Raw genomic sequence first — 23895 nt, 5'->3', positions numbered from 1 at the left:
TTCGAGTAGTCTACGTTGTCTTTTCATCTAGAACTGAAACATGGGTTTCTTAAAACAGTTAGATGTTGAAAATTTCAAATCGTGGAGAGGAAAGCAAACTATCGGCCCGTTTAAAAGGTTTAATTGCATAATTGGCACTAATGGATCAGGTAAGTTGGTAATTGTGGCTAATCTTACAAATTCGCGCTACTGTATTTTGCTTGCTAGCGCAACACCAAGCTAAATTATTAGTAATTTCGCCAAATAACGTGCTTTATTTAGATGGTTTGCCTGCTACACACGTTTTCACGTATGTTATCAATAGATACATTTATATGGTGTCATTAACTGTCAGTTTTACCTCTCTTATGTTATTATTTTGTCTTCCACAGGCAAATCTATATCACTGAGGCAAATGTATAGGAAAAACAGCGATGAAATAAATGTTAATAATATTAATGGCGCCGAAACATAATTTGTGTACTAAAAGCGTACCAGTCATCTAAGATACCAGTCTTAAGAGGCATACAAGTTTCATATTTATAGTATTATATCAGATAGTCTAGTGTAGTATAGTCCTATCTTCTCATACCATAATGTTACCACCACATTACTGTAGTACATTTGAACTTCATGTCGATGTGTTGCATGCTAAAAATGTTTGAGGCATAACGTTAATCTGTATGATCAGTATTATTAAAGGGATAGTTCACCCAAAAATTACCCTATGATTTACTCACCCTCAAGTCATCCTAGATGCATATGACATTCTTCTTTCAGACGAATACAATCGGTGTTATATTAAAAAATGTCCTGGCTCTTCCAAACATTATAATGGCAGGGAATGGCTGTTTCCTTTTTTTTAAATCCGTAAAAGTGCATCTAACCATCACAAAAGTGCTCCACACTGCTCCGGGGCGTTAATAAAAGCCTTCTGAAGTGAAGCGTTTGTGTAAGAAAAATATCCATATTTAAAACTTTACAAACTATAATCTCTAACTTCCGTTAACTGCCGTACGCGTGCGTTCACGAGAGACTGGCGTTCCAGTGTATGATGTAGGAAGCAGGCGTAGCGTAAATTCCGATGACGAATGTGGAAGCGCATAGGATAGAGCAAAATAAAACTTGGTTCTTGTGAGAACTAGCATATTCTCACCGGAGCGTCATACGCTGGAACACCAGTCTCTTGTGAATGCAAGTACGACAGTTAGCGGAAGTTAGAGATGGATCATCCGTACGGATTACATTTATGATGGATAGATGCACTTTTATGGACTTCAAAACAGAAACAGCCATTCACTGCCATTATAAAGCTTGGAAGAGCCAGGACATTTTTTTTATATAACTACAATTGTATTCGTCTGAAAGAAGAATGTCATAAACACCTAGGATGGCTTGAGGGTGAGTAAATCATGTGCTAATTCTAATTTTTGGGTGAACTATCCCTTTAAAACACACTTTTGATTGTTGTTTTTCTCCTCTTTAGGCAAATCTAATGTCATGGATGCTCTTGGATTCGTGATGGGAGAGAGGGCGGCAAACCTTCGTGTCAAGCACACCAGAGATCTCATCCACGGGGCCCACATCGGCAAACCCGTGTCCACCTCCGCCAGCGTGACCATGATCTACTGTGGAGACAATGATGAGGAAAGGATCTTCAGTAGATCCATTTCAGGTGAGTGTGATTGAGCTCTGTAGAAATACATTATAGAACTGAACTGAATCATTTTCTGTTGGAACGATTCTCTTTTTACAGTGGAATCTTCTGAGTATCGTGTGAATGGTAAACAGATGACTTTGGCGAAGTACACTGGAGAGCTAGAGAAGATCGGCATTGTGGTGAAAGCGAAGAATTGTCTGGTGTATCAGGTGCTTCACAGATAAAATGGTCAACAAATGCTGTAGCATTTGGTTGTCAGCCTTTATGATTAATTGTAATTAATAAAAACAATTATTCTTACACTGATCATGGATTTATTCGTATATCAGGGTGCTGTGGAGTCAATTGCCATGATGAATGCCAAAGAACGAACAAAGATGTTTGAACGAATCAGCAACTCCGGAGAGCTGAGCGCTGAATATGATGCCAAGCTAGCTGTCCTGCAGCAAGCCAAAGAGGACACCCAGTTCCATTTTAACCGAAAGAAAGCTGCTACAGCTGAGAAGAAACAAGTCTTCAAAGATAAAACTGAGGTAAGACCTGTCAGATGTCCGAATATTTTTTCATATGATACATCTCCTTGACAATGTATTTGTCTTGATCTTGTCAGGCGGAAAAATATCAGGCACTGGTGGACGAAGTCAGAGAAAGCAAACTCCTGCTGACCCTCTTTCAGCTCTTCCACAATGAGAAAAAAATAGACGCACAGTCCGATTCGCTGAAGGTCATACAGGAGGCCGCAGTGCAGCAGAAGAACAGCCTGGACGTCTGGGAACAAACTGTGAAGGCTCGGAAGAAAGAACATGGGCGCCTGAACCGAGAACTTCAGCAGCTGGAGAAGGAGATCAGGTGAGTGCACTTTAACTGGAAATGTCTTTGAATGCAGAGAGAACAAAAGTAATTTATACTGTTAATCCTGGCATTAAACATTACTTTACATTAAAAAAGCATTCAATTAAACATGACTATTCAAAATTACATACATATACAGTGGGGCAAAAAAGTATTTAGTCAGCCACCAATTGTGCAAGTTCTCCCACTTAAAAAGATGAGCGAGGCCTGTAATTTTCATCATAGGTACACTTCAACTATGAGAGACAGAATGAGAAAAAAAATCTAGAAAATCACATTGTCTGATTTTTAAAGAATTTATTTGCAAATTATGGTGGAAAATAAGTATTTGGTCAATAACAAAAGTTAATCTCAATACTTTGTTATATACCCTTTGTTGGCAATGACAGAGGTCAAACGTTTTCTGTAAGTTCAATTCAATTCAATTCAAATTTATTTGTATAGCGCTTTTCACAATACACATTGTTTCAAAGCAGCTTCACAGAAAGTGCATTTCATAAATGTACATTGAAAAATGTTAGAAAAGAGAATGTTAAAGAAAAAATGTTAGGATAAGTTAATCAATCATGTATTAATTTAGGCCATAACAACGCTGGCGTTGAGTCGTCTCTTCACAGGCGTCGGGGCATCTGAAGTCTCCATGAGAGGCTGGATACAAACTGGAGCTGACGAACTAGTTACCTCGGGACTAGTGTCCCGAGATAACAACAGAAAAGCAGATGGGAAATAATTAGCATAGCTGCTGTTCAGAATATTAATGCTGTTGGTGCGATTTAACTGTAGTATAAAACTTAATTATAATGTGAATGCTTGGCTAAAGAGATGCGTCTTTAATCTAGTTTTAAACTGGGACAGCGAGTCTGAACCTCGAACAATATCCGGAAGACTATTCCAGAGTTTAGGAGCTAAATGTGAAAAAGCCCTCCCTCCTTTAGTGGACTTAGATATCCTAGGAATGACCAGAAGCCTCGAGTTTAGTGATCTTAAAGAGCGCGATGGATTGTAGGGCGATAAAAGATAAGTCTCCATAAGGTTTTTATACACTGTTGCTGGTAGTTTGGCCCATTCCTCCATGCAGATCTCCTCTTAAGCAGTGATGTTTTGGGACTGTCGCTGGGCAACACGGATTTTCAACTCCCTCCAAAGATTTTCTATGGGTTTGAGATCTGGAGACTGGCTTGGCCACTCCAGGACCTTGAAATGCTTCGTTGCCCGGGTGGTGTGTTTGGGATCATTGTCATGCTGAAAGACCCAGCCACATTTCATCTTCAATGCCCTTGCTGATGGAAGGAGGTTTTTACTCAAATCCTCACGATACATGGCCCCATTCATTCTTTCCTTTACACGGATCAGTCGTACTGGTCCCTTTGTAGAAAAACAGCCCCAAAGCATGATGTTTGCACCCCCATGCTTCACAGTAGGTATGGTGTTCTTTGGATGCAACTCCGCATTCTTTCTCCTCCAAACAAGACAAGTTGAGTTTTTACCAAAAAAGTTCTATTTTGGTTTCATCTGACCATATGACATTCTCCCAATCCTCTTCTGGATCATCCAAATGCTCTCTAGCAAACTTCAGACGGTCCCGGACTAGTACTGGCTTAAGCAGGGGGACACGTCTGGATTTGAGTCCCTGGCGGCGTAGTGTGTTACTGATGGTAGCCTTTGTTACTTTGCTTCCAGCTCTCTGCAGGTCATTCACTAGGTCCCTCCGTGTGGTTCTGGGATTTTTGCTCACCGTTCTTGTGATCATTTTGACCCCACGGGGTGAGATCTTGCATGGAGCCCCAGATCGAGGGGGATTATCAATGGTCTTATATGTCTTCCATTTTCTAATAATTGCTCCCACAGTTGATTTCTTCACACCAAGCTGCTTACCTATTGCAGATTCAGTCTTCCCAGCCTGGTGCAGGTCTACAATTTTGTTTCTGGTGTCCTTTGACAGCTCTTTGGTCTTGGCCATAGTGGAGTTTGGAGTCTGACTGTTTGAGGTTGTGGACAGGTGTCTTTTATACTGATAACGAGTTCAAACAGGTTCCATTAATACAGGTAACGAGTAGAGCCCGACCGATATATCGGCGGGCCGATATTATCGGCCGATATTAGGCTTTTTCCAAACTATCGGTATCGGCATTTATGATGGCCGATAAATGAATATTTTTTTAAAAATAAAAAAACCGGACGAAACGCCTCTCAAACACATTGAGTGTTGGCGTTTCATAGTTTGTCCACCAGAGGGCACTCTACAACGTGCCGGCTGGCAACACCACCAGCTGATCCAGCAGAGTCATGCTGAGCTTCAGCGCTCTGAGCGCTGCATTCACAACACAGATCATCCGCGAAATGCATGTAAGTTGGCAACGAGACATACATTGCTTGAATTGAATAACAGTTAAAAGAACATCCCCATCAGTTCTCTTAACTCAAATAACATGACACAATTTGTAACTGCCAAGTCCAGTTTTGCTGTTACATGTAAGCCAAGAGAGCTGGTAATTACGCTAGGTTACAGTTGACTGACTTATTTTACCTCGGACAATGTGACTGAATAAAATGTATTTCTTTAATAGTCTGACAGTTTGACAGCATGAGACGTATCATCTCTCCCCTGCCCGTTATTTTGAAAAAGTATACATATTTCTAAATTATAACTTATCATAGACGCTAACCACAAAGCTAGCTAATGCCATGGCTATCAGTGGGAGACCGCTAACATTAATGCGCCTTGAAAAACACAACAAACTTATTCTGCCTAAATAAAGTAATGATTACTGTATTTATAACTAGTATATTTGTAGTTCCAGTCTCTGCATTGTAAATCGTAAGTTAGGCTCGTGAAGAGTGAACGAAAGTGCGTGACTTCGTTCAGACGCCGCATTAACGAGTCAAATAATGGATTACACGAGTCATCATCAGTAACGTTAGTAGATTTTAGAAGGCAGGCAGCAAATGATGATTGAAAATGGTTTGTGGTAGCTTGATGGATAGAATTAAAAGTGCATGTAAAGGGATAAGCAAGTTGACATTGTAATTATAAGGTGGCTCATTTTTATACTGTATATAGTTTATGTTTTGCTGTTGTTGTTATTTATCAGAACTTCTAGAACTTAACTGAATATTTTTTTTTCCAGTCTTGCTAAAAGTTATATTTATAAAGCTTACCACATCTATTAATACTGGTAACTTTGATTTTTTGTTTTTGTTAGCCTATTGTGTTTTCGTCCAAACGACTTTAAGTTTCATATCTTAAGTTTGTATTTTTATACATTTTATTTATCAGAACTTTAATATATTTTATGTTCCTCTGTTCTGTTGTAACAATAAAACAAACAAGTTTATTTTTAAACTGCATTATCATATTATTTTAGAGAGGCTGAGGGATCATGAATAACTACAAATAACTGATGTATAAGGGAAATCTGTTTGTGTTTTTTTACGCGTTTCTGTTATTTTATTTTTTTATTTTTTATATATATCGGCTGATATATCGGAATATCGGATTTTTAAGTGACCAAATATTTGTATCGGTATCGGCCTTAAAAATCCTTTATCGGTCGGGCTCTAGTAACGAGTGGAGGACAGAGGAGCCTCTTAAAGAAGTTGTTACAGGTCTGTGAGAGCCAGAAATCTTGCTTTTTTGTAGGTTACCAAATACTTATTTTCCACCATAATTTGCAAATAAATTCTTTAAAAATCAGACAATGTGCTTTTCTGGATTTCTTTTCTCATTCTATCTCTCATAGTTGAAGTGTACCTATGATGAAAATTATAAGCCTCTCTCATCTATTTAAGTGTGAGAACTTGCAAAATTGGTGGCTGACTAAATGCTTTTTTTCCCCACTGTATATACATACGCACACAAATGTATTTAAATAAAATAAGTATGGCACTCTGGATAAACGTAAAGTTGTGTTGATTGCCAGTCAACATTGTTGCAGACCAGGGCCTGAAAAAAGTGATCAGGATTGCCAGTTCCAACTCATCATTCGAGCTACCGTCAAGATCAACAATCATGACCAGGATTCAAGAACTGTACATTAACGAAAAGAAATAGCTGAGCTGCTGTCACAAACAATGAGTGTTGGGTTGACTGGGGACCACTGGACATCGGTAAAGGCCAAAGTATACTTCATTTTTTACGCGTGTGTGAGGGTCAGCGTACAGTGCGCGTGATGAAAATGTTGTCATCAAAAGAGTATGTGTACTGAACGAGCACTGCTGAACTACGCGCAGATTGTAGGTGTGCATTTATTTTTTTGCAGTATTTACGGTTGTAACTCTAGAAAATTATTTTCCGTCTGTCTTAGTACACGAAGTAACTACAGAAGAGTCAAGTTTTAAATAGGAAAAATATAGAAAGTCTTTGGTCATTTTTGAGCGAGATGCTAACAGTCTGATCAGATTCAACGATCTATGCTAAGCTATGCTAAAAGTGCTACCGCCAGGAATATACAATATAAATATACATATATTTACTTTATATAATATAATTCTTATATATGTACACATGACAATTATTATCATTAATCAAATATACATTACATATACACAAACAAATATTTAAAAAAATTATAATATTATTTAATATATGTAATTTTTAAAGTAATTTATACATATAATATAATTCTTATATATATTAATATTATTTCATATTTAAAATAAAAAAATGTAAAAATGTATTGTGTATATATATGTGTGTTTTATATTATAACAATAATTTTTTATATATTATTATTATATTTATGTTTTTGTATTCATTTTGCGTGACAAAAACTGAAGTAATGGCTGCAGATTTTTTTTTAAATATAAATCTTACTGTATAATGTTGTTCTTCCAGATCTCAGGAGCAGATTCTTAATCAGCAGAGGCCTCAGTACATCAAAGCTAAAGTGAACACCTCCCACCACGAGCACAAAGTGGAGGAGGCGCGCAGATCGCTTCAGAAGAACAAGAGTCAGCAGGCCAAAAAGGAGCAGGAGCTGGAGGAGCTGAAGAGAGAGCTGACTGAGCTAGAGAAGGCCTGGAAGGCCAATGAGAGGCAGATGCAGGAGGAGGAGGCTCAAAGAGGAGCCGGAGTGCAACTAGAGGAGGCCCAGGTTAAAATTAGTTATTTGTGAACATTCCCTCTGTAAGGCCAACGTAATTGCAATGCAATTGCTTTGGAAAATAATAATCACTGAAATAAAGTTTTTATCCATTGGGGCTGTATGGAATAGTTAAAAAAGTGACATTGGTTACTATTTTTCCTCGCTGACATATTTTTTCTCGTCAAATCGGAAGAATAGAAGCTTAGTGACGTAAATAGGGCCAATTTTGTTTATATATTGACTGTAAAAGTGATGTGTAGCCAAGTATGGTGTCCCATATTCTGAATTTGTGTTCTGCATTTCACACATCCAAGTGTCACAACTGTAAAATATTGATATATTATGTTTACGCACTGTTTGTCTTTGTACAGATGGACCAGTATAAGGAGCTCAAAGAGTTGGCCAGGAAAAAGGCAGCCATTTTAAACCAAAGCGCAGAGAAGCTGCACTGGGAGGTAAAAGCAGACCGTGAGAAGCTCCAGTTTGACCTAAGGAGGAAAAGTGAGATACAGGTAGACTTCTATCTTTATTTACAGTTGCTTCATAATCGATTACGTTGATGTGTGATTCCAGCCCTAATTTGTACTTCATATTAGTTGGGCTACTAGTTTTTACTGTGGTATCGCAACTTTCCGAAATTCTAAAAATGGGTGTTCATAACCTTATTAGAATACAAGGCTACAGGGTTTAAAAACAGTGAAAACAAAACTTTTATTTTGGTGGTGCCAGGGAAAAGTAAAAATGTGAGCCAGTAGAAAAAAATCCTTAGCATTGATCCCTGCAGTTGATTTCATGATATAAATGTTTGTTTGCAGATAAATATTAAACACTCTCAAACTCGGTTGGAAGATTTCAGCAGAAGGGCAGAGAAGCTGGAGGAGTATGCCGACACTACTAAGTATGACACCCTCACATAACTCTGCACTATTAAGTAAGAACTGACATTTTGGAGCTTGTAAGGATGTGATTAAGATTTGTTTTGTGTCATTGTATTAATTTACAAAAATAACATTTTTAATTGAGTAACATGATTCAGTCACATCTTACAATTTTTTTTCTGAAGGAAAGCTCTGGAGGAGCAGTGTCAGCAGGAGGAGCAGCTGGCAGAGGAGCTGTCAAGAGGCTTCATAAGAATGGAAGAGGTGAACGAGGAGCTCGCGCAGGTGCTGACCAAGCTTCAGAATGCTCGCCTGGACAGCCAAGAGAATCGACGACAGCAAAAACGAGACGAAATCCTTGAAAGCCTCAGGAGACTCTACCCTGATACAGTGGTACAGTAATAATCAGCTTACGCAGCCCGTAATGCCAGTGAAGCAGATTAGACCTTATGTTATTCGTCATCTATTAGATTGAAGCATTTCAAGAACTGATGGAAAGTAATGTCTTTTAAATATTTGTGACAGTAACATCAATATCGTCGGGGGGGGGGGTGTGGTTCTACTGTGACTTTCTATTCATCATAGAATCACAAAAAAGTTTTATGGTTTCCACTAATAAATATTAAAGAGCACCTATCATGGAATTTTGAAATTTACCTTTCATGTAGTGTGTAACATAGATCTAAGTGAACAAAAACATCCTGTGATAGCTTGAAATATGACAGTGCACCGTATATATAGTTATTTTCTTTCAAAAGTAAGAGTCGACTCGGAGTCATTTTTAAGAATCGTTAGAAGACCGAAGCTTTTTCTCTGACTAGATGACGTCAACTTGTCAAGTTATTTGAATACGATACGCCCACTTATTGCGCTCCCTCCAAGACGCCAGTGAAAACTAGAAAACATCATGGCGACGAGACCCTGTGTTCTGAAGTGCGACTCAAAAGCAAACTTTTTTCATCTGCCTAAGGATGAGCATTTGAAGACTAAGTGGCTTGAAGACAAACCATACATCGTCGCGATTGAGTGTTTATTATTAGTCGTCAAATGTATGTTTCGCGATCTCAGGAAGCTTTTATTATGGACTTTTATTATGGCACATGGTATCTTCTTTGTCTGTCTGTACCATATATGGACTACATGTGCACAGAGCGCCCTCCGGCTGCCAGTATGAATTGAAAACAACACATAAGAGACTCAATCGCTCATGATTAGGCTATATCTGCACATTTTGAGGAAGTATTGAATAAAAAATACTCCTCTGTTTAGAAATTTGACACAGACATATGAGAATCTATCAATATGTCTCCTCATCTGCACACTTTTGAACTAAAAGCCCTGAGGGATGTTGATTTGTCGCGAGTCTTCGTGAGGAGTTTTTTTATGAATGAGATCAGCTGAGGCTCATATTACAATCAAACAGTACCGACGCGGTTTTCATATTCATAACTCCTGACACATATTAACAAATTACTGTCATTATAAGACTTTGATGGGCGTTCCGTTTCCGAGAATATCTGCACAGACTATACCAATCACAACTGACTGGGTCATCTGACCAATCACCGCAGATTAGCGTCACGTAAAGGCGGGGTTTTGAAAAGTGAATCACTAAAGGAATCATTTGAGAATCGCTGTCAAAACAGGTAAAAATAAATGCATATTATAAGAAAACTAAAGTCTTTTTTGTCATTGCATGCATGCAAAACTGTTGTTGGGGACTTCTAAAACAATATTTGGAACATTTTAAATGCCATGATAGGTGCTCTTTAAGTAATAACTGTTTTCCATATTGATAATAATACATCTTTCTTGAGCAGCTAATCAGCATATTAGAATGATTTCTAAAGGATCATGTGACACTCAAGACTGAGGAATGATGCTGAAAATTCAGCTTTGCCATCACAGGAATAAATAAACATTTTTAAATGTATAAAAAAAAAACGGTTAATTTCAATTATAAAAATATTTCATTATATTACTGTATTTAGATAAAAAAAAAACAGCTATGGTGAGCATAAGAGACTTCTTTCAAAAGCATTAAAAAATCTTGTCGACCCCAAACATTTAAACTAGTGCCCCTTTGCTTAGTTTAGTCAATATATTGTAGTTTTATTCATCTACCAGCAGGGTCAAACTAGAAGCTTCTGTTTCTTAAAGGTGTCATGAACTGGCTTTTTTTATTTTGTTATACTGTTGTCTGAGGTCAACTAATGACGTTCGCATGGTTTTTACATTCAAAAACATCATAATGAATAAGTAATAGGCTATTTTCTGCCTTGGTTTTGAGGCTCTCTGAAATGGGCGTGCCGCACTGAAGACTTGGAAGTAAACGCCCACGGCTAGGATTGGATAAGATCTGCATATTTAATGAGCTTCAGCTCCTCTCAGTACATTTGGAAATCATCTGGGGAAACGCTCACTGGGCTCATCAAACAAACACAATGATTCATCTCTCATCCACCAACGATTGATTGGAATGTTATTTTTGTATTGGCCGGCCCGATGTGAATATAACCGCGAACTGTACACACACACACGCTTGGTCGGTCCGATCAGTGAATAAACGTGACCCGTACACACACGCGCGCGCGCGCGCGCAAGAAAGGAATGTTATTTTTGTATTACTTGGTCGGCCCGATGTGAATATAACCGCTAACCGTACACACACACACACAAGCTTGGTCAGCCCAATCAGTGAATATAACCGCGAACCATACACACACACACTTTGTGAGCCCTGGCGTTACAAGTCAGAGTCTGATTACGAATTAACCAACAACACCTCAAATAAAGGATTATCCAGCCTGACAGCGTGTGTGAGGTATGTATTCAATAGATATCAAACGATCTGTAACAATGCAATACTATCACATATAAAAAACATGTTTTACTCACATAAGTGTGTTGCACCATTCCTATCAGATTCAATATAGAAGGCACAGCATGGTGTTTTAATCTCAATCTGTCTGCAAATCCAGTCTCGACCTGTATCTTGTTTACAATCGATTCCGCTGTGAAAATGAACAAACGCGCAATGTCTTTACCACGTGAGTTGGAACTTCATTAAAAATAAAGTTCAACCACTCATTCCTAATAGTAGAATCAGAAGGAAGTTATGCAGGGACTGTGTTCTTCCACAACCAGGCACAGCGCAATGTATTACTCCCTTCGTCATGTTTATATCTTGGTAGCGCGATCCGTCCATTTAGCTCCATGAGTCGGTGGGCAGGGCTACAGAATCAGACGTACATATTTATCTGTAGAGGCGGCGTTTCTGCGTCCTTTTACATCAGTGGTCGACATATTTCTGAGAGCTCTCGTTTTCTGGGCCTGGTGTCAATAAAAGCTTTTCTTTGAATAACAAGGAAGTTTTCAGCTCTGAAACTTACGGTTAACTTTTATATATCAAAGGCTCAAGGGAAAGTTGATTTCTCAGTTCATCACCCCTTTAACTCTTTTCAGTATGGCCGTTTGGTGGACTTGTGCCAGCCCATCCACAAGAAATACCTGCTCGCAGTCACCAAGGTGTTTGGCAAGAACATGAACGCTATTGTTGTGACGTCTGCCAAAGTGGCTCATGACTGCATCCGATTTCTGAAAGAGGAAAGAGCTGAACCAGAGACATTTCTACCTATTGACTATATAGATGTGAGTGACTCATCAGTGAAAAGCACCTTAAAACATTTTTTTTTTTTTTTTACTTAATCAGATTTTCATATGGTTTGATTAGCAAAGAGTGTTCTTTAACTGTATGTGCATCAGGTACACCCTCTGAATGAGCGTCTGAGGGAAGTGAAGGGAGCAAAGATGGTGGTGGATGTGGTTCAGTGTGCTCAAAACGCCCCTCAGCTTAAGAGGGTGATTCAGTTTGTGTGTGGAAACTCCCTGGTCTGCGAGACTCTCAAAGACGCCCGTGGCATTGCCTTCGATGGCCCTGAGCGCCTTCAGGTGGGTACATGCACCTGTATGCCACAAGATCGCATCATCATTTCAGGCCGATTACGTTACTTGTTATTTATCCTAAACATCTATGACTTGTGTTACATGTAAAATGTCTTGTTTAGACGGTGGCTCTTGACGGCACCTTGTTTCGCAAGTCTGGGGTGATCTCAGGAGGCTCCTTGGACCTGAGCAAGAAAGCTCGACGCTGGGATGAGAAGGATATGAATAAACTGAAGGAGGAGAAGGATAAGCTGTCATCCGAGCTGCGTGTAAGTGTCCCAGATTGCTAATAGATCCTATAAATACCTTTGTGACTGCAGACATGCAGTAAAAAACTAAAATATTTCGATTTTCATTGCATGAAGGAACAAAACCACAACTAGTCAGCATGTATTTATTGTTTAATATATAGGAGGATTTTGAGCCATTGAGATTTCGGGGAGGACGTAGCTACTTAAAAATTCTTATTAGTATGGAAGAGATTCACTTTCTCTTTATGGTGTCATACAGTGTTACAATGTTGGCTAATATTGTTTTTGTATGTGCAGGACCTGATGAAGCTGAAGCGTAAGGAAGTGGATTTGAAGCAGATCAGGGCTCAGTCTCAGGGAAACCAGACTCGCCTCAAATACTCCAACTCAGAACTGGACTCCATACGCAAGAAGAGCATCCCAGCTTGTCAGGCTGCAAGTCACACATTCTTTTTTCTTGCCTCTCCTTCATTGTTGCATGACATTTAAACAGCTCTAATACTGTTATGAAACCTTTATGTGTGTGTGTGAACTTTAGGAGATTTCCAAACTCAGGAGTGAGCTCTCCAACCTCGAGGCCCAGATTGAGATACAGACTGAGAGTATAGAACTAAAGGATAATGAGATGAAGGCTGTCAGGGACAAAATTCATCAGGTCAATTGATTTAAGTGTAACATGATCTCTTGCAGTTTTCCGTGGTCATAGAAAACTGGGAATTATCAAGGAATTTTAAAATTGTTTTCAAGAATTGGAAAATTACTTTCAGTGATTCATGCCAATACTGACAGCAAGGTGGCACAGATCTACACCAAACTGCTGAAATTACAGTTTTAGATAGATAGATAGATAGATAGATAGATAGATAGATAGATAGATAGATAGATAGATAGATAGATAGATAGATAGATAGATAGATAGATAGATAGATAGATAGATATACCCTGTATATAAATAATAGTAAGTATTAAAGTGAATAAAGTAATAAAGTGTGAATTTTAGCGCCATCTAGTAGTGAGGTTGTGAATCGCAACTGCCCACCCTTCTCTTTCGGAGTACACAGAGAAGCTACGGGGGCTGACACAGGACAAAGATATCGTCGTCGGAGAGAGAGAGCGCAGAGAGTGACTAGCACTCTGTAGAGCAGTTTGTATATTCAGCTTCGCCATTCAAATATATTGAAATAGAAAAGTTATTTTGCATTGTAATACTTCACAGTATTACTGTTTTTATCAAATAAATCCATCCTTTTTTGAGCATAATATACATTTTTCAAAAACATAAAAACGAATGACCACAATATTTTAACGGCAGTGAATATAATTATCTATTAACAAGGCACTTTGTAATCCTTTAGGTGGACACAATTATTAGCCACTGCTGATATTGATAATGTCTCTGCTCTAAAATGAATTATGATCCGCTCTAAAATATTTAATTGGCTGTAAATTTGTATTTGTGAGTGCAAACTCTATACAAAATATTCTTAAAATCATCAAAAAAAAAGAAAAGAAATGTATTGGTCAATATCATTCCTCTATGCTCAGCTCTCTTGTGGGTTGATCTTGCTCATCTTAGATGGAGGATGTGGTGTTTGCGGACTTCTGCGACGTGATCGGTGTGGCTAACATCCGTGAGTATGAGCAGGATTATCTGCGACTGCAGCAGGAACTTGACAAGAAGCGGTAAGACCTGCACAACGTGCATTTGTACAGTATAGCATGAAATATAATGTGAACTAAATCTGGCTAATTAAATCTCCTGATTGTCCAGCCTACAGTTTGAGTCCCAGCAGACCCGGCTAAGTATCCAGCTAGAGTACGAACAGGCTCAGTTGGAGAAACTCGTCAAACAGATGAAGAAGATAGAAGAGAGCATCGAAAAAGAGGAGAACACCGTTATTAGTTTGAAAGAGGCAAACTCACTCACTCTACCTTTGAGACACAACATTTGACATTTTGACAACCTTGAACTTTTTTTTACTCCGTTAAATGCCACAAAATCATTATTTAGATGTTGAACTGGTTATGTAAAAAGGTTCTGACATGTTTGGTTTTTCTTTTTTTTGCAGTTGTTTTCTGTACTTTTAATATTTGAAGTACTTCTGTCTGTTCCCCACATCTCCACCAGGTGGAGGACAGACTTTTGATAGCTGTGGAGCAGACACAATCAAATCTCCTAGAACTGAACAACCAGCTGTCAGAAAAGACAACTTTAGTTAATAATGCCAAGATAGAGCTTGACAAGTCTCTTAAAGGCCTCCAGGAGAGAAACAAGTGGGTATCTGAGCATGATAATGGTTGAAACGGTGCTAAAATGGAACATTAGTGTTATTTATTTTATTTATCTTGATTTCTCGTGTTTGCATGTAGGGTGCTGGTGAAGCTTCAGAAGGAAACAATCGGCGCTGAGGCAGCCCAAGAACAGCTGAGACTGAGTAGACACAACCTGCTGCTGGACTGTAAGATAGAAGGCCTACCGTTGACACTGATTTCGGGAGAGCTAGATGACATCAGTGACATACAGGTGCAAACAGAGGGTCAGATCTACTCGAAATAAGGCAGAACAGGTTATATTCTCGTTGGTATTTTTCTTATTCTGCTTGTTAAGTGTACTCTAACTTTATTGCAGCTGGACTCAGAGTCTCAGAGCATCAGCACACTGGATATTTATGAAAGAGAAGCGCAATTGGTGTTTGACTATTCGGCACTGGACAGGAGCCTTAAGGTGAAAACATAACATTAAAGCAGTCTCACTCAAAGTGGCCATTCTTATGTTGTAGAAGTGATTTTGATTTATTGTGTGTGTAGGCCCTCACTGAAGAGAGTGAATTGGAGGCTCATTTGGAGAAGCTCAAAGAGAGCGTCTCTTCTGTGGAGTCCACGATCATGTTGTCCAGAGCTCCCAACCTGAAAGCCTTAGAAAAGATCAGAGAGGTCAAGGACAGCTACCGGGAAGTCATGGATGGTACTAGACAAATACATAAACATTTCATGGTGGGGACTAGGGGTGTAGCAGTTCACATTGCTCATGGTTCAGTTTGTATCACTGTTTTAGGTTCACTGTTTTGGTAGGTACAGTTCGGTATGTTCAGGGGGAAAAGGACTACTGTCAAATAAAAATGTGTGTGTGTGTTTATATGTGTAATATAGTTTACATTGTTATTTTATTTTGTTTTAGTACATCAAGTTTAACTAAAAGAAAATGAGAAATGTTGCTTTGGCAACTAGCTGAAGTTTGAGTTTGTCAAGTAACAAACTTTTTGTTGTAACACTTCCATCAATCACATAAAACATTGATCATGTTTGTGTGTTTTTACCTCTCCATACTCAAAAACCCTCAGCTTTTGAGGCCAGCACACATACCACTAAGAAAAGCAGTCAGGAGTTTGAGCAAGTGAAGGCCAAACGCTTCCATCTGTTTAGTCAGTGCTTTGAACACGTGTCTATCGTCATCGACCAGATCTACAAGAAACTCTGCAGAAACAACAGCGCTCAGGTCCGTACTTGACTCACTCCTTCAATTACTTGTTTATTAATTTTCATTGTTCTATGAAACTTTGTTTTTACGCACATGTCCTTTAGGCCATTCTCAGTGCTGAGAATCCAAATGAGCCTTACCTGGACGGCATCAACTATAACTGCGTGGCTCCTGGGAAACGATTCATGGCCATGGACAACCTGTCAGGAGGAGAGAAGGCCATCGCTGCTCTTGCTTTGGTATTTGCCATTCACAGGTGAAAAACAGCATAATCACTTAGACAAACTTCCTATAAAGTAATATCTGACTATAAATACAGATTTGTTTGATGCGGGAGAAAACTGTAAAGATCATCGTTGTTTAATCTTAGCTTTCGTCCTGCCCCGTTCTTTGTGCTGGATGAAGTGGATGCCGCCCTGGACAACACAAACATTGGCAAGGTAAGATCAGACTTAACATCTCAAAAACGTGCTGTTTTGATATTCTTTATCTGCCATGATAGAAAGACATTGGTTTCCCTGCAGGTTACAGGATTTTTCCGGATGATGTCCAGAGAGAACTGTCAGATCATTGTGATCTCCCTGAAGGAGGAGTTCTACTCACGGGCAGACGCTCTTCTTGGAGTCTATTCTATGGTATACACATATCCACATTGTATTACATCGATCTCATCACTCATGGTCCATTTAGAGTCCCCGTTGCTAGATAGTCCATGTCTGTTAGCTTTGAGATCATCTATATTTTTTCATCTGTGTTTTTCCTGGCATCCTTTGGATGTGTTACATTAAATGATCATGCTGTCATTTATTCAAGGGCTTTTAAACCACTCAAAGATGCAAAAGAGAACCCTATTCGGTACTGGCACGCTGTCCGTGAAGCGTCTCTTTAGCTTGTTTCACACTGGACGCGCAAGCAGTGCATATTTTTTCCAACACCCATGTTAACAGATTAGAGCAGTGGTTCCCAACCTGTGGGCTGCGGCGAGATAACTTAAAAAACTTAAAATTAATTTGAATATATTCATATTATTCATTCATTTTATTATTGATACATTAAATAATAAAAGATAAATTATATAAATTAAAAATATAAATTACAGCAAAGAACCATCTCTCTCGTACGTATTCTGTGATTGTTTTGGATTCGGAGCACCCCAAGGCGTTCCTAATCGCGCTTTGTGAAATACTGACTGACTGACTAAAAACATCGAACCGCTTCATGAACACAGGATACGCAAACTACACATTTCAGTTGGATAAAGCAAACCAGTGTCGCTAAAAAGTTTTGATGGATGATGGTTGTAATGAAGGTAAAGACGATTGCAGTGACATACATTAGGCACGCGTGTGTCCGTTATAATTGATGCGCAAACCGTGTATGTGCGCTCTCGGATCACTGAATAAAGTTGTGTTTGGGACATGCAGGAGTCATTGTCATTAGTCACACGCGAGTATGTTATTGATGCTCAAACAAAAACGTTCACTCTCGGCTCACTGGTTGATATAACATCGTATTTCTGCATGAACGCATTACAATATATTCACGTAGTTGTCAAAATGAATGGACTTTGAGTGTTTTATAATGGATGCTTGCCATAGAAGTGTGCTTTGGAGAAATTTGTGAGTATCAGTGGTGTTTATACACACGGGCATCAGCTCCATAGACGTTGTTTGTTCTGACAGAGGAACTGTTCACTGATGACATCGACTTCAGATGGCTAAGTTTCCACACATTCAGAATCATTTTATTTTTCATTTGTATTTTAGTGTGTTCATGAATTATGAATGGACCCGTATAGTAGTTATTTGAGGTCATTTGGCATCTCCCTGTGGTCTTGTTTGGTATGGTAGGTTGCCTTTTGTTTATTTGTACTTGTTGTACTGTATAACTGAGCAGAGTAAGTACTTCTAAGTTGCAAAGTATGTTTGCAAAAAAGAACACTGAATGTTAATATATCGTGATTTTGTTTAATTTTTATAACATTGGCGGGGGTCGTGTCCCTTGCAGTATTTATTCAGAGAGGAGGGGGCCTTCGAGTAAAAAAGGTTGGGAACCACTGGATTAGAGCATTAACATGCAGCGGCAGTGCTGCGATAGTCATCTATTTTTTCTGCGCCGCTCATGCTGAATTTAAGCCACAGTGCATTGTTCTTGTTCAAAATAACACGAAAAATACACAAGTAAGTTGTAAGCGCAAGTTGCGCGATTTATTATTTTTGTGTGGAACCATGATTTTAAGAATCAATTTGAAATAAATCTTTTGTAACATTATAAACGTCTTTACTGTCACTTGTGATCAATTTAATGTGTCCATGCTGAATAAAACGATTAATTTCTTTGGGGGAAAAAACATCAACTCCAAACTCTTAATCAGTTGTGTATAAGCTTTTTCAAAGTAACCAGCTCAATACATGCCGGGAATGTACCAAAATATTTTATTACATTATAATATTTGGAAAATATTGTTTACTGGGTAACAAAATTTTGTTATTTTAAAGTAGACAAACAATTAATTATTTACCAGCTTCCTTTTTCAGCAGGAAGTACATCAACACAGAAAGTAAACTCACTTATCAAGTTTATTTAAAAGTCTGTAAAAAGGGTCTTTTCAATTTGATTCATCCCAGTTGTGTCTGAGTTCTCTCATTTATCATGCACCCTTTTTTTGCTTGTTGTCACAGTTTGATGAATGCATGTTCAGCCGTCTTCTCACCCTGGACCTCACCCCGTACCCACTGAACGACGAGAACGGCACAGACAGAGAGATGGACAAATGATTTAAATGGGTTCATGGCAGATGATGCCAAAAATGTTCTACTTGAATGTTGAACGTTATACTGTGAAAGTTAAAAGCTTTAAAAGTTTATGTTAAAGCTGTTTTATATGTTTGCTTTTGTTCAATGTGTAAGGTATTTTTAATACAGTTTTATTGTTTGACTTTGCGAAGAGTTTTGTTTGAATTTCTTCAGTAGTTGTTGTGCAAACTGTACACTTTGACCTGTTGCTCTGTCACTAGGGTGGGGTTTCAGCAAATCCTCAGCCTCTGTTATTCTATTCTCTCTTACTCTGTGTCTCCTCGTTTCCTCAAATGTAAAGCTTTGCTTTCTTCAGCGACTCCAATGGCGTCTTACACAGTGGTCATTGACCCTCTCAGGAACAGTCTTAACAGTCTGGATGCATTGCATTTCTTCCTCTGGGTTAGTTTGCCTTCTCTTCTATGTTTGTTTATAATTTGTAATGCTGTCTGGGTTTTTCTAGGAATACTTTGTAGTAAAGTTGGGATCATAAAGCTATCATATTACAGGATAAACTAAGCATTCACACTGTTTAGAAAATTCAGTCAAGTACTGTACGTCTTAACCTCTGACTGGTAATGTATGTACTGATGTTAATTCAGTTTTAACGATATATATTTTAGGTTGGTTATCTGTTATTTTTAAACTAGCATGAAAGTTACATCAGTATTTCTTTCACATTAATAGTCTATTCTCAAAAACAGACGTCAGCTATCACAGTTCATCACGACATTCCCGTCCAGCTCCAAAGTTTACAGCTACTTGGCACAATGTGGTCTATTTTTATGTTTACTTTGCACAAAACAATTGTGAAAACCTGTTTGTTTTTTGAAGCAGCTGTATGTAAACAAACACTAATCATGATACAGATACACAGATAATCATGCAAAAATTTTGCATTTTCAAAAAAGATTGTATGAGCATATTTTTTTTTGCAGGTGAAAAAACTGAAGGACTTGGAAAGGGAAAAGGACCTTCTGTGGATGGGATTACAGGCTTTAGAGCATGTTCGAGAGAGGTTATGCTCAAACCTGGAAGACAACATGGATGTGCAAGACAATTCCATCAAAAAAGAGATGAGAAAAGTACTTCAGGAGTTCCCAGACACCCCCACCCCGTTGTTGGCTCAGATCCAAAGAGTGAACAGGACCTTGAGAAATCTATTGTGTGTCTCCAGGAATCCCACTGATCCTGCGATAGAAGGTTATGTTCCTTTAACAGTAATGCATGTCAAATCACTATAAAATTACTTTTAGTTCCATCTTCATTTGTCACTTTTTAGTGGCACAACTATTGAAGTCAATGTATTGAAAGTAGTTTACCTTTTTATCAGGTACTGAAGGACACCAGCCCTCTCCTGTCTGTTCAGAAGAAAGTGCTTGTTTCTGATCAACTGTTTATTTTGATGTCCTGTTCTGTATTTTGTGTTTGCAGAATATATTCTTCTTTGATTGGCTTGAAATCACTTTATGTGCAATAATGGAAGCTTACCTATATTTGACATTTACAAAATGTGCAGTATACAACTCGAGCACACTGTGCTTGGTAATGGTAACTTCATCGGAATGATTATGAAACTTGGTAACTTTTGTGGCACTGGCCGGAACACAGAAAAAAATGGACATGATTGTAAAAGCCTAAATGTCGAGGAAAAAAAGGACACACTTGTACGCTTCACATTCACAATAGGAAATTAATGGGAAATACAAAAATATATAAATACTTAGATTTTTTGGGGGGTGTACAATCCACAAATCAGCTACGATGCAAAAAAAGCGCAAAGGAATGAGGTTACAATCTAAACCATAAAGGGTACAAAATAGATGCATACACATTAGTGGATTGGTGCAACAAAATGGCAAAATTGAGCCTTAACTAAGAGGTTAAAATAGATCAGTCTCAGATGGATTAAGCTCTGATAAAGCATTCCATTTCAATTTTGTAACATTTAGTGCATTTTAATTATGTGAGAAACAATGCTTTGACTGTTATAAAGTAAAAGCACCCATCAACATTTCAAACAAAAGAAAGTTTGACTAAGTAGTCTTTGATAATGTCTAAACATATATCCGAATATAAATCCTAAACACGTTCTTCTCAGTAACTAGGGAATTCACAACCCTATATATATATGCCATACAGTGACTACACCATGGCAGGGGTTTTCAAACGGGTCCTCCAGAAGTTTCTAACATTTCAGAGATTAAAAAGACAAAGCAAAAATGGTTAAAGTCTACCAAACATTCAAACTGTTTCATTTCTAAATGTTTCTCTCCTTTTCCCCCCGTATACATACTTTCCAGATTTGAATATGTTTGCTTTGTATCTTTCTAGTGAGTTTTTCTCCCTATAGTCCCCTTTATCTTGCTCACTGGGGTTGAAAGGTGGTATTCTTAACGCAGTATGTAAGCTGCTTACATACATTTATTGTGAAAGTTGCTTACACGAATAATTTTTAATTTAAAATGTTCTTCATGTTTATACATTCAACATTAAGTATAGCCAATTTAAGTAAATATGTTGTATTTATAATGTCACACTTACTATTAATCTGACAGTTTATATGTTTTTTCATACATAAATAGATGGATTTTAGGAAGGGGGTCCCTCATAAAAGATTCTTCGTATTTGGGGGTCCTTGGCATCATAAAGTTTGAAAACCCCTGCACCGTGGTGTTACTTTCCACCAGATGGCACCAATCTGCCTCAATTCATGTATTTTGGATTGACTCTATTTTGACCAATCGAAAATGTTATTTAAATAATGTGGTTACAGTTTCAATGTGTCAAATTTAATATAGTTTATTTTAAAGATTAAACGATTTTTTAATATCAAATTATTATTTGTGATGTCAAAAGTCAAGACTTTTATTTTGAAGAGTAGCTTTATTGTGTTCTCCTTGGCGCTGAGTTCAAGCGTCGGTTACAGTGTACAGCCATAGATGAAAGGACTCGCGTGCAGAATGAAATCAAACTGATTGTATGAGAACCATGTTGAGGAGAGCGAGCAGCTCGAGCAGCGGGAAGAGCAGCACATCACGGCGAAGCAGCTCTGTAGGGTTTGATGAATTCGGCTTTGCTCTCAGCAAGAAAAGAGTCAAGAAACTCCAACACAGATATCATGACTACAGGTAGATGTTTACTATATATACCAGTATTGGTAATACTTACGCATACATCCTGGTTTGTGTGTTTAATGCATTAATTTGTTTAAAAACTCGAAATATATTTCAGTTCACGTGAATAAACACTATGCTGACAAGTAAAACTTTAGGAGCATCATTAACTGTGTTTTCCCCAGTTATCCTCAGCCCAATCCAGTTAAAGTGAAGGAGCTGTGTGAACTTCTCAGTTACTGGAATGGATCCAGTTTCATCTGCAGAAGTCAGGTGTGCATCTTCCTCTAAAAACTGAAATATTTTGACCTTCGAGAATTGAGAGTGCATTTAAATTGCCATTCACTAAAATATATATCATCTGTAAGTATAATCTTTAATATATGATCTTTAGAGAAATACATCTACTATAAAATAAATGCTGAATGAATATGCATATTTAGTCTAAATGAATGACCTGGTGTTGAGCAAATTACATTTCTTCTTGTTATTTACTTATTTCAAACCCAATTCCAGCTCAGCAATTAAAAATCTAATCTTAAATACTGAAATTCGCCCAAACCCTCATTTAAAAGGATTTACGCAATGTTATAATTTGTTTAATAATTCATGTCCCTTTTCCCAAAATCAGATCGAGAGGTTTATTCGTATTGGTATTCCTCCGGCAATACGTGGACGAGTTTGGAAATGCCTCCTAAATATCGACAGTCTCAGAGCTGCCAGCTCTTTTGATTATGAGGTGAAACTAAATATTAATTTTTATTATTATTATTCAAACTTGAAAAGCACAAAAATATATCTTTTTATAGCCTTGAGTCCAAGACATTTGCCTTGTTTTAACCCATTCCGATTGTTTCACTTCAGGCATGTCAGACTGAGATCCGTAGACCCCTAGTTGATCTTGGAGTCAGTGAGTACAGCATCATCTCTACTATAGACTCTCTAGTGGACACAGAGAATGAGATCAGCAGTGGACAGTCGGATCTCCCCAGGGCTGACCTCACACTCTTCAAACAGATCGCCCTCGACCTACGTGAGTTAGATGACCACTGAAATTGCATGATCTTTTTCTATAGTGTACACTTATGTGAACTGAGTACAATTTTTGATTACTTGTATCATAATTAATAAAAATAATGTGCTCTGTGCAATTTAATTTTTTTTTAAGTTTCTGCATTTGTTTGATTAAAAATACAGCAATATTATTACAATTTGAAATAACTGTTTCCTATGTCAATAAAATGTAATTTATTCCTGTGATGCAAAGCTGAATTTTCAGCATCATTACTCCAGTCTTCAGTGTCACATGATCCTTCAGAAATCATTCTAAAATTATGATTTTCCGCTCAAGATACATTGCTTACTATTATTAATGTCGAAATCAGTTTTTTCTGATGAATATTTTTGTGGAAATCGTGATACACTACCACACAAAAGTTTGGGATATGTATGATTTAAAAAATAAATAAATTCATTTAAATTATTTAATTAATATAATTGAAATGTAATCATTTAAATAAATACTTTTTAAAATAAAATGTGACAGTAAAGACATTTATGTTTTTACAAAAGATTTTTGTTTTAAATAAATGCTGTTATTTTGAACTTTAAAGAATCCTGGGGGGAAAAAATAGCAATGGCTTCTGAAAATGTAGCTTTGCCATCACATGAATAAATTACATTTTAAAATATATTAAAATATAAATCAGTTGTTGTAAATTGTAATAATATTTCACAATATTATTGTTTTTACTGTATTTTTTATTAAATAAATGTTTTGGTGAGATTAAGATACTTCTTTTAAAAAGTGAAATACTTCTCTGACTCATTTTCAGATGAAATAATGGGAAATGTCCT

General features: G+C 37.7%; 2 protein-coding genes across 2 annotated transcripts in view; both read left to right on the top strand.

The window, feature by feature from the left end:
* Positions 1–40: 40 nt before the first annotated feature.
* Positions 41–18904, top strand: smc1b (structural maintenance of chromosomes 1B; the record flags this gene model as incomplete). Its single annotated transcript, XM_079809590.1, has 25 exons — positions 41–149; positions 1466–1654; positions 1736–1848; positions 1969–2172; positions 2250–2488; positions 7326–7584; positions 7947–8087; positions 8391–8473; positions 8639–8846; positions 11919–12104; positions 12219–12404; positions 12521–12667; positions 12947–13084; positions 13188–13304; positions 14226–14332; positions 14421–14562; positions 14778–14923; positions 15020–15173; positions 15279–15374; positions 15458–15614; positions 15991–16145; positions 16232–16383; positions 16498–16567; positions 16652–16762; positions 18809–18904. 25 exons carry the CDS (start codon positions 41–43, stop codon positions 18902–18904), a joined length of 3705 nt encoding a protein of 1234 aa, XP_079665716.1.
* Positions 18905–21804: 2900 nt separating this feature from the next.
* LOC307121320 (uncharacterized protein) overlaps positions 21805–23895 on the top strand; it is a 46462-nt gene continuing 44371 nt past the window's right edge. The window contains exons 1-4 of the mRNA XM_079808839.1: positions 21805–22053; positions 22224–22311; positions 22670–22777; positions 22903–23071. Of these exons, the coding sequence (XP_079664965.1) occupies positions 21905–22053; positions 22224–22311; positions 22670–22777; positions 22903–23071 (514 nt within the window). The 5' untranslated portion in view covers positions 21805–21904. The remainder of the gene's footprint in view (positions 22054–22223; positions 22312–22669; positions 22778–22902; positions 23072–23895) is intronic.

This window comes from Gobio gobio, assembly GCF_949357685.1.
Source record: "Gobio gobio genome assembly, chromosome: 25".
Lineage (NCBI taxonomy): Eukaryota > Metazoa > Chordata > Actinopteri > Cypriniformes > Gobionidae > Gobio > Gobio gobio.
The sequence above is the reverse complement of the archived record's forward strand: the minus strand, read 5'-3'. Positions and strand labels throughout refer to the sequence as shown.